The 12123-nt window shown below is 45.1% G+C and overlaps 1 protein-coding gene across 5 annotated transcripts in view; it reads left to right on the top strand.

The window, feature by feature from the left end:
* Positions 1-12123, top strand: part of TBCE (tubulin folding cofactor E) — a 619064-nt gene that overhangs the window by 514621 nt on the left and 92320 nt on the right. For all 5 annotated transcript variants that reach the window (XM_040350725.1, XM_040350726.1, XM_040350724.1 and 2 more), the window contains one exon: positions 162-221. In XM_040350725.1, the coding sequence (XP_040206659.1) occupies positions 162-221 (60 nt within the window). The remainder of the gene's footprint in view (positions 1-161; positions 222-12123) is intronic.

The following is a 12123-nucleotide window of genomic DNA, read 5'->3' as shown; positions in this document are numbered from 1 at the left end:
GAGTCCAATATTTTATTTCCATCAGGGTTTGGTGTCAAGTGTGTATTGGCAAAAATATAAGACTTAATTTGTTACATCAAGCTCAGTTGTTGCACATTGACCTGTGATGCACAATGACTACCGTTAAACCGTGTTGTTAACATAATTATTTTTGTTGGTAGGTTTAACTATTAAGTGTCCTGACAAGCCAGATCAACAACCCATAAAAAAGAATCTTCCTGGTATGAAACTGTTTAGCAATTTCTTTTTACTGTATGTGTGTGTCAATTTTCTTTTGTTACAGAACACTAATATATTGCTTAGTGCAGTAACATACTAAACAGTGGTTAATAGAAACTGTAAGCCAATCAACACAAGCCTGTCCAATATCTCTGTCCCAAATGTACAAAAGTCTGACCTCAATTTTGTAGCTGCAATAGCTGCTATAATCCTGCAGGGTTTTAAAATGGTACACGCATAGTGAAAGTAGGAACAATAATCCACTATAAATTGTAGAGATTTTCAACATTTCAAAATTATACAAGCAAGTTTTAAGCTTGTTGGATATCTGTTTTGTTTTTTTTATCAAATCAATTATGGCTATTCTAGGAATCTAAATGTACAAAATCACAGAACACAGCCCCATGAAACTGGCAGATATCAGTCAAATATTCGTCATAGGTGAGAGTCTTACAGACATGTGTAAACCTTAGCACAATACCTAATCAAAAATTAGACTCTTCCATTACAATTGCTTTTGTGCACACTAAAACTAGACAGAGCGCTTACACTTTGAGCATACCTTAAAGAAGAACTTCGTTAAAATATTCAGGGATGGTTTAGCAACTGTTGAGGCAATGAACACTTTGTAAGCAAGTAATGTACTATGTAGTGCAGAGGTGCTCAACCTTTTAAATAGCAAGGGCCACTTAAGTGATTTGGTAACCTGTTGTGGGCCACAATGAAACAAAATAGTTCAGAATTTTTTTTACTCCTGCAGCTGCTAAATGCTGGTGGGAGGGAGAGGAGGAAAAGCCGGCTTTCAGTGGTTGCAGAAGGAAAATGGAGAGAATTGGTTCCTGTACATGCCGCCCCTGGCTGGGGAGTGGAGAGTGCAAAATCTGGTGCATGTGCATGGTAGCCAATCAGCTTCTAACTTCAGTTTGTTCAGTTAACAATAAAACCTGGAAGCTGATTGGCTCCTATGCCCCCAAACAAAAAGAAAATGTGTGCATTTGCATGCAGCCCGACAAGCCATTGATTGGGAGTACCATGGTCAATGCCAGGTTTAAAAGTCATAAGGCACAGGGGTCAGGAATTCATAACACGCAGAGTACAGGTGTAAGGAGTATGTAAAGCACAAAATGAAGGGTTCAGAAGGGTATAATAAATGGGATTAAAAAATGTTATGCATTCCCTCCTTCTCCTATCACAAATCTTACCCTTCCACACAAGTGAAGAGGTCTGCTAGCTTTTGCAATTACTTTCATAGTATTTTATACCGGGGGGGGTGGGTTTTGCCACGGCTGTGAGTGATTTGTTTCAATAGCTGGCGTTGGCGCTTCAGTCATCACCACACCATGGTTTATATGGTGTCAGGATGATTGAAGAGCATTATTACATTGAGAAGAAAAGTAACCGCTCAGATGAACAAAGGAACTTTCACTCACTGGATCCAAACCGTTGGTGCCGGCAATACAATTAATGCAAAATTGAAGAGAAGAAGCTGGGACAGCCGCACTCCAAAAATGTTCCTTTTTATTAAAACTGGTCACAGAACATCGCACGCCACAGCAAACAATCAGGAAAACTAACGTGTTTCGCACTGTGCTTCAGTGCCTATTCATAGCTTACATTGTAATATAAAATGCAATAGCTCAACTCACCAGAATGCAGAATCAGTGGGAGCCCTGAGTGTGTCACTTGCCACCGTCTCCTGCCACCAGATGCGGCTTGTCACATTTCAGCATCGCCTGCCTCCAGATGCAGCATGTAACTTGCCACCGTCGCCTGCCATCAGATGCAGATTGACACTGTCGCCTGCCATGCAGCTTGTCACTTGCCACCATTGCCTGCCACCAGATGCAGCGTGTCACTGTCGCCTGTTAGCAGATTCAGCTTGTCACTTGCCACCATTGCCTTCCACCAGATTCAGCTTGCCACCTTTGCCTGCCACCAGATTCAGTTTGTCACTAGCCACCGTTGCCTACATCAGATGCAGCTTGTCACTTGTCGTCACTGACTACCAGCCGATGCAGCGTTTTACTTGCCATCGTCGCCTTCCACCAGATGCAGCTTGTTACTTGCCACCGTCGCCTGCCATCAGATGCAGCATACCACTTGCCAACGTTGCCTACCACCAGATGCAGTGTGTCACTTGCCGCCAGATGTAGCTTGTTATTTGCCACTGTTGGCTGCCACTAGATGCAGTGTGCAACTTGCCACTGTTGCTTGCCACCAGATGCAGCATATAGGCTGCCACCAGATGCAGCTTCCCACTATCCTGCCCCCAGCTGTAGAATGTCACTGTAGTCTACACACCAAAAATTATTAGATGCAGCTTGTCACTATAAGGCTATTTATTTTTTACTGCAGTGAAATTACTTGTCTTACAGCCATACAGCCTCTGGCCAGCGATACAGCATCCAAGACAGCGGGAAACCAGCACTGCACATGTGCTGTCCTATCCTAGAGTGAGTGGGCATAACAGCAGTGATGCAGGGTGGGCGATGAGTGATGTTATCTCTCTGCTCGCCCGCTGCACCTCAATCACTGCAGCCTTTGTGGTCTGGCTGCAAGAAAAGCATGAACCGTCACCTGTCCGCAGCCCGAGGGTTGAGGACTCCCGTTTTATAGAACACTTTTTCTCCTGGGTGCTACGGAGAGCTGTGTGGAGCCTTTGTGCAGACCATTTTACTCTAGCCTTTTCTTTTATCCTGGGGTGAGTTGCATGGCCATTTTCCACCCTTACTTGCTCTTGCTGCTTCATATTATGTGTACAATAATTTGGTGGGAGACTATACATGTGGCCGGATGGCTCCACATGCTGCACAGAGACTTTGTCTGTTGTCTAAGGTGCTGCAGGTAGAACCAAAGGCCTCCCTTGTACAAACTCTTATTGGAAGGGACGCATCATTCAGGGGCTTGGACCTCAGTCTCAATCATCTTGAGAATTGCTGGTCAGAAAAGTATGTTGGACTTGCAGTAATTTATCTCTGCATGGAAGCACATGTACTTCGTTGGCTTTACATTGCATGTTGGTCCATTTGGGCTCTTTGCTAACTTTATGCACATCCACCATAACAACGCAACATGGCTGTAAAGAAAAGAGGCCTGGTCGTGCTACAGTGCTTAACCATGTAGCTGTCAGGAACCATGAAACAGACAGACAGAAAATGTAGTAAAAATCACACCTTTTATTAAAATTCTAAAAATGGTACAGTCAGACCAAGCCAGGAAATCGGGGAGCCAGAGATCAGAGTAGTCAGACAGGATCAGGAACCAGAAATGATGTCTGCCAGGCAAGTGTTCAACAGGAACACAGAAGAGAGTGTCTAGATATGTTGACCAAGGCGAAAGCATTGAAGAAATGAACCAGGCAGTTTAAATAGCCAGAAGGGGTTGGCTTGACTGACGAGTTGGATCGAGATGATCAACAGGTGAGCCACTGTGGAATGATGATTACTGGCAATTAACTGTCAGCTAAGCACAGAGAAGGAAGGGCTGAAAGCCCAGCCCTGACAGTACCTGACAGTACCCCCTCAATGATCAACAGGTGAGCCACTGTGGGATGATGATTACTGGCAATTAACTGTCAGCTAAGCACAGAGAAGGAAGGGCTGAAAGCCCAGCCCTGACAGTACCCCCTCAATGACCCCTCCCCCCCAGATGACCACCAGGTTTGCAGGGAAAACGTCTATGGAAAGCGCAGAGGAGGACAGGAGCATGTACGTCCGAGGATGAGACCCAAGAGCGTTCCCCCAGAGTGTACCCTTTCCAATGAACCAGGTACTGTATGCGCCCACGGAACTTATGGGAGTCACTGATATCTCATACTCCTCCTGGTTCTCGACCTGCATTGGGCGAGGATGTGGTACCGAGGTGGTGAATCGGTTACACACCAAAGGTTTTAATAAGGAGACATGAAAAACATTCAAAATGCGCATTATAGAAGGAAGGTCTGATGTTTAAGCCACTGGGTTGATCCTACGGAGAATATGGAAAGGCCCAATAAATTGTGGTGCCAGTTTCAATGAGGAAACACGGAGTCAGAGGTTACGACATGACAGCCAGACCCTCTCACCAACCTGGTAGGAAGGTGCAGGTAGGCGTCGTCGGTCAGCATGGAGTCTGTACTGTACTTTGCAAGGACTCTTGGACCTGCATCCAAGTGGAACGAAGATCGTGGAGATGCTCCTCTACCGCAGGCATTCTTTGAGAAACAAATGAGTCAGGCAACATGGATGGTTGGAAACCATAATTTGCCATAAACTGATACAATCGGGAAGCGGTATTGACGGCACTATTGTGATCAAACCCTGCCCAAGGTAGGAGGTCTGAACAGTTGTACCGGTGGTCAGAAATATAGAATCTGCTCCAAAGCTTGGTTGGCTAATTCTGTGGCCCCATTGAACTAGGTTATACGCAGAGGGAAAAAAGCTGAATTCCTGTGCACAAAACTGCACAAAAGGCTCCACAAAATCTGGAGACAAACTGGGAACCCCTGTCATAGGTGTTAAAATTGGGTAGCCCATGTAACAAAAGATCTCCCAAGCAAAAATGGATGCCAGAAACTTCTTGGGTGGAATACAATGTGACATTTTCGAGAACCGGTCAACCACCATAAAAATAACTGTGTTGCCCTGGGAGTTGGGAAACTCCACAATAAAATCCATAGACAGGTGGGTCCAAGGCCTCTCTCCATTGGGTATGGGTTGTAGGAGGCCCAATCAAAGGTGTTGTGGTGTCTTACAATCGCTACAAAGGCAGTTACATCAGTGCGGAGACTAGGCCACCAGAATTTTTAGGAACTAGCCCAAATTAGTTGATTCTTCCCTGGGTGGCTAGCCGCCTTGGGAGAATTGTAATGCTGCGTACACACGATCGGTCAAACCGTTGAGAACGGTCTGTGTAGGCCCCATCGGTTATTTTATCCATAGGTTAAAAACAGGCAATCTTGTTTTAAATTTAACCGATGGATACCTAACCGATAGAAAAAAAAACGATCGTTTGTAGGCATGTCCATCAGTTTAAAATCCACGCATGCTCAGAATCAAGTCGACGCATGCTTGGAAGCATTGAACTTCTTTTTTTCAGCACGTCGTTGTGTTTTACGTCACTGCGTTCTGACACGGTCGGTTTTTTAGCTGATGGTGTGTAGGCATGACTGACCATCAGTCACCTTCATCAGTTAACCGATGAAAACGGTCCATCAGACCGGTCTCATCAGATGGTCCGATTGTGTGTACAGGGCTTAAGTCTGGAGAAAAGCAGTGCAGAGATTTTCAGGGACGAAGCAGCGGTCACCAGGTTTCTCGGGAGGACACTGGATCTGAGCAGCACAAATTCTGTCACCCAAAGATGAGGTGAGACTGGTATGTACAGTAGCCAGAATGCGATCAGGAGGTATTACAGTAACAGGCACCAACTTAATATTGGAAGTGGAGAAAAACTGTCACGACAATGCGTCAGCCCTTACATTTTTCGTACCGGGTAAGAATGAGACTATTTAACCACTTAAGCCCCAGACCATTATGCAGGTAAAGGACCAGGCCCCTTTTTGCGATTCTGCACTGCGTCGCTTTAACGCACAATTGCGCGGTAGCGCGACGTGGCTCCCAAACAAAATTGACGTCCTTTTTTTCCCACAAATAAAGCTTTCTTTTGGTGGTATTTGATCACCTCTGCGGTTTTTATTTTTTGCGCTATAAACAAAAACAAAGCGACCACAGCTGGTCTTCTTAAAGGGGGACATACCTGTACATCCATATGCCGTGCCATTCTGCCAACGTAAATAGTCGCACATCGGTCCTTAAGGGTATAATTGAAGCTTGGCAGAAAAAGAGCCCACCACGCTCTTCTGGGAGATAAGCATTTAGCCTCAGACAATTCTTATAGTCAGTCAAAATGAGGACCGGTACAGTGGTACCTTCGAGAAGATGGCACGATTTTTTAAGAGCTAAAATGATAGTTAAAAATTCTATACCCAATCTCGTAATTGCATTCTGCAGGAGACAATTTCTTAGAAAGTAGCCACAAGGATGCATAGCACTCTCTATGACATTGAGACAGAAGGGCACCCACTTACTCTTTAAAATCTATATATTTAAGATTTACTATCTCAAAGATATTATATGGGTTAAATAAGAGTTATTTTGACCAGAAGTGAAAGCTTCAATATAATAAGCATTTATTAAAGTATATACAACGTCTAATCTAACACACCTAAACTATATAGAAGCAGGAAATAGTAGTTTAAAATACAAAGTATTTACATGGAGGGATACAGAGCATATTCCTCTAAAACATTAAAGTACAAACCTATTCAGTTACAGGTACCACTGACCCTTTTCCATAATTACCCTTTTAGAACCATCCTGCAGGCCATCCTTCCATAAAGTGAGCTCCCTTCTCCTCCCATCTCGAGTATATCTCTTAATGCTGATGTCTCATTGGTTGGCCTAGCTTGGAACAGGATTGGAGGACTTATTACATAAGTCAGCACCCTTTCATGTAAATCCTGCTGACTAGAGCAGGACATTTAATATAATTTTCCCAGAATTACAGGTGGGGCTATCTTCTTTGCATATCCCAGCATGGGGTCTGTAACGGAATGGCCCGTGATACCCATAGACTTTTGAAGGATGCGGGGTACTCCTGTGCCAGTTTCACCAATGACTCTTAGGTCTAGGGTCATCCTATGTCCAATAGGGGCATAGGATGACTGAGAAATGATATCGCAGATTACATGAGATGGGACAGTAATGATAATTCATGTATTGCAGGATATCTTGAAATATTACAGGTGGTTAATTCTGACCCTAACAGGTCAATAGGAGAGTGACTCATTCATGTGGGGACACATACTGTTGAGGTGTTAATTGAGTCTGGCTCCTAAGATATTTCATTGTGTGAAAGTCTATTGATGATAGATGTGTTGGGGGTTGGCAGTCTGAAAAGTCAGATGGCTGACTTTTCAGCTGTAGTGGATTAGCATGTCAATTACGTCTACAAAGGAATGTGTATTGTGTTTTAGGTGAGAATAGCTTATCGCAGAGTCAGAACGTCTGGGTAAATGACTAGTAATTAGTTCATGTAGATTATCTGAATGTCATCTAAAGGAATGTGTATGGAGCACCCATTGTGTCATGTTGTGGGTGGAGTTAAGCCATTGTTTCTTGGGGCTTCTAACTGTATATAACAAGCCTGGGTTTACCTTTAAAGTATCCTATCTGTTTGGAACCAGGGAACAGAGCTGTGTCTCATTATTCTGGGGGAAAAACCAATGGGTCCTGTCTGCTGGATTGTGGAGTGTCAGAAGCTATCTTGGGTTGATGGAATGGAATATCGTAACGCCGTTAACCCCTGACCGTTACAGGGTCAAATGAAGAGAGTGGATTTAACACAATGGAGTTGTCTCTCCAAGCTTGGGGCAATGACCCGACATAACGGTGTGGGCATTTTAGGATGAACATCATCCCTGAGCAAGTGACGTCCCTCACTGTCCCAGAGAATTCCCATTATGGGAACCAATGAGGCCAAGTAATACCATAAATTAGGATCAGTCGTAATCCATGGATGGCATGTCCCTCCACAACAAATGTACGTGCTGTTGCCCAAGGCTAGTCGCTGTCTGCCAAGAACCCATTGGGTACCTTCAGAGAATCCTGCAAGGGAAAGCCGTGAGAGTAGCCTTGCCATCTCAGTATGGGGGTCAGAGGTGTGCATGAAAGGATATATAGTGTGATCTATGGCACGATCCGAGGTGTCAAACACTGTGAAGTTCCCTCAGACTCTGAATACACATTCCCTCTATGTCTAATGCGTGTGTTTTATTAGTGGTGGTATTGGGTGGGCCACATACAACCTTAAAGGCTCCCCCCAAGACAGTGGCCTAATACAGTGACCGGTTATAATAGTACATCCAAAGTTCTTGTATCAATTATGATTTACAGGATATTGAAAAAAAATGTGTATTTAACTCCTATTTAGAGTTAAATCTAATACCCACTAATAAAGCACAAACATTTACCTATATTTTCCCTAGATAGATTGAATACGCCGATTCCGAAATGAACGACCACCCGGCGCTTTTTTTTTTACGTTGTTTGCGTTTGGCTTTTTCCGGCGTATAGTTGCCCCTGCTTTTATGAGGCGCAGCCAATGTTAAGTATGGCCGTCGTTCCCGCGTAAAAAAAAATTTTTACGTCGTTTGCGTACGTCGATTCACAAAAGCGCTGGACGCAAGTTAGGCTCACGCTAAAACCAATGACGTCCTAGCGACGTCATTGGGAGCAATGCACGCTGGGAAAATTTCCGGACGGCGCATGCGCTATTCGATCGGTGCGGGAACGCGCCTGATTTGAATAGTACACTCCCCCTAGCCGCGGAATTTCAATTCTGCCGGGGGATTTACGATACGCCGCTGCAAGTTTTGAGGTAAGTGTTTTGTGAATTACCCACTTGCCTCAAAAACTTGCAGCGGCGGATCTTAAATCACATAGGTTACGCGGATCTAAAGATCCGCTAACCTATGTGAATCTGGCCCTATATATTTAAGATTTACTATCTCAAAGATATGATATGAGTTAAATAAGAGTTCTTTTGACCAGAAGTGAAAGCTTCAATATAATAAGCATTTATTAAAGTATATACAAAGTCTAATCTAACACACCGAAACTATTCATAGTATTAAAGAAGCAGGAAATAGTAGTTTAAAATACAAAGTATTTACATGGAGGGTACAGAGCATATTCCTCTAAAACATTAAAGTACAGACCTATTCCTCCAAACATTATCCAACAGACTATTGGAGGGATAATCTGGGAAAAGTATACCCTTCCACTGAATGGGACGCGTTTAAGACAACTCTGAGGGGCACTTTCATGTCCATCACAGGGGTCTTGCGCAAAAAAAAACGGATGCTTACAAAGGAACTTGAGACTGTTATGGTACGTGCTGAGTCTGCTTATGCCTCTAACCCTGCCTCCGACACGAGGGAGGCATGGTTACAGAGCCGTAGGGAGTATGAACTCGGTCTGTTAGATCTCACGCAAAAACGCATGTTGCATGCCACACAAAGATCGTTTGAACATGGTAATAAAGCCGGACGTCTCTTGGCATATCTGACTAGACCTGACCACTCTCCCATTTCCATCCCATGTATCTGCTCAAGGCCCCATCAGTGACAACTGATCAGTGACAACCCAGGGGATATCCTAGACTCCTTTTTATGCTTTTACAAAGACCTGTATACCTCTAGGGTTGACTACGATGACTCCCAATTGAATGACTACTTGGCTGACATATCTCTCCCCTCCTTGTCAACTGAGGGGGGGTGAAGTGCTGGATGCACCTATCTCGGTTGAGGAAATTGCTGCAGCCATTTCACAAATGCCTGCACATAAGACTCCGGGCTTAGATGGTTTCCCGACTGAATGGTACTCACAAGTTAAAGACCTTTTGTGCCCCTTTCTTTTGCGAACCAATAACAAAGCTCTAGATGTCGGGATCCTCCCCCCAACGATGCGAGAGGCTTTGATTGTAGTTCTATTAAAACCCCGTAAGGACCCATTTAAATGCGAATCTTACCGTCCAATTTCTCTCATTAATGTGGACGTTAAGATTCTGGCCAAAATATTGGCAAACCGTTTGAACACTGTAGTCACGTCATTGGTTAATAGTGACCAAGGGGGCTTTATCCCTGGCAGGTCCACCAGAATGAATATCCGCAGGCTATTTCAAAACCTGCAATATCCACACGACTGTCCTCCCACTCGTGCTATTGTGTCTTTGGACACTTGCAAGGCATTCAACAGTGTGGAATGGCCATATCTGTTTCGGGTGTTACAGATGTATGGCTTTGGCCCCCGTGCTGTAGCATGGATAAAACTCTTTTACACCTCCCCTGTAGCTCGGGTGCGGGTCAATTCCTCTATCACTGGCCCCTTTCCAATTACTAGGGGCACACGACAGGTGTGCCCGTTGTCGCCCCTCTTGTTTGCCCTGGCCATGGAGCCACTTGCGGTTCGCATTCGCTCCTCCCCCTTGATTAAAGGACTCCCAATTGCTAATATAGAGGAGTGCGTTTCACTTTATGCAGATGACACATTGGTGTATCTGGCTGATACTAATGAATCACTTCAGGCCCTGTTGGTGGAGATTAATACCTTTGGAGACTATTCTGGCTTCCGGGTGAATTGGGATAAGTCTTTTCCTCCTAGATGTGGCCGAGCCTCCCCTGATTCACCTGGATTCCAAACTTCAAGTGGTATCCTCCTTTAGGTACTTTGGGGTTCTGGTGCAGACCCCTTTATCTTTATATGTCGCCAATAACTTAGTTCCTCTATTGGTCCGCCTTCAGGAGCAGACCAAGCAGTAGATGGATCTGCCTCTGGATCTTATGGGGAGGGCCAACGTCCTCAAAATGATCTACCTACCGATATTACTCTATATCCTTGCCAATTCCCCTTGCAAAATACCTAAATCTATTTTTAAACGCATAGATTCAATATGTACTACTTTCCTGTGGAAGGGTGGCTCCCCCAAGGTAGCACTTGAAACACTACGGTTGCCAGCGCACTTGGCAGGCCTGGCATTTCCCAACTTCTTTCTATATTTTTTGGCATCCCAGTTGGTGCACATCCACAATTGGCTGTGCCCGGTTCCGGCCAATGCCTGTACCTCCACGAAGGTAGCCATTGCATCTTCTCTGGAAACCCTACATAATATTATCTACAGAGGCCGGGTCCCCGATCGCCCCGAAACCTCCCTACTTGCCACTTCTCTTTCCTCTTTTCGTTATATTTTCACTAAAGTATCCAGGCACACCTGGCTGAAATCTCCCAACAACCCCCTGTGATTTAACCCTAATCTGCAGGAACTATACTCCCTTCCTGATCCCAATCGCTGGTACTCCAAGGGGTTTAAATATTTATGCCACCTGTACAATGCTCAGGGCTTTAAATCTTTTTCTCAGCTACGTTTAGGCCTTGTACACACGACCGGATCTATCCGCTGGGATTGATCCGCGGATCAGTTCCAGCGGATAGATCCGGTCATGTGTAGGCCTGAGCGGACAATTGTCGGCGGAGAAAAATCCAGCCGACGGATTCCCAGCGGATAAAAATTTTGTAGCATGCTACAAAATCTATCCGCTGGGATCCAGTCCAGCGGACTGATCCGGTCGTCTGTACAGACTCACCGGATCAGTCCGTCCGCGCCCATCCCTCGCATGCGTCGTAATGATTTGACGCATGCGTGGAAGTGTTTACCTTCCCACGTCGCCGCGTCTTCGTCGCGGCGACGGAGCGACAGGTGACCGCAAATGTTTTCCGCGCGGATTTTGATCCAATGGTGTGTACAAGCCATCGGATCAAAATCCGGAGGAGGAATGTCCGCTGGAAACGCTCCGGCGGACCGTTTCCAGCGGATAACCCCTCGTCTGTACGAGGCCTTAGACTTCGATTTACCAAGATCGTACCTCTTTTATTACTACCAGCTCAGGCATGCTATCCGTGCCCAGTTTGGCTCCCTGGATGATCCCACTGACCTGCCCCCATTGGAAAAACTTCTCAGACAGCCAGATCCCACTAAACTTGTCTCCACCTATTATGTAGCCCTAATGACTGACTTTAACCCCAGGTTTCACAAAGCTCAGATAAAATGGACCTCTCTGGACATCTCCCTGGTAGACGAGGACTGGTCAGAATTTAGTGATACGTATAAAATCTCTGTTATTGCTTCCCGGGACCGCATCATACAGGTCAAAATTTTCCATCAAATTTTTCCATCGGGAGGCCGATTTCTTACACTGCTTCTGGACATGTCCAGGACTTCTGGGAAGAAGTGGGTGCTTTTATCTCATCGGCGCTAGGCCTCCCAAACATAATCCACCCCAAGAACGAACTGCCTATTAGGCATTTT

Source organism: Rana temporaria, chromosome 4 (genome assembly GCF_905171775.1).
Source record: "Rana temporaria chromosome 4, aRanTem1.1, whole genome shotgun sequence".
Lineage (NCBI taxonomy): Eukaryota > Metazoa > Chordata > Amphibia > Anura > Ranidae > Rana > Rana temporaria.
The sequence above is the reverse complement of the archived record's forward strand: the minus strand, read 5'-3'. Positions and strand labels throughout refer to the sequence as shown.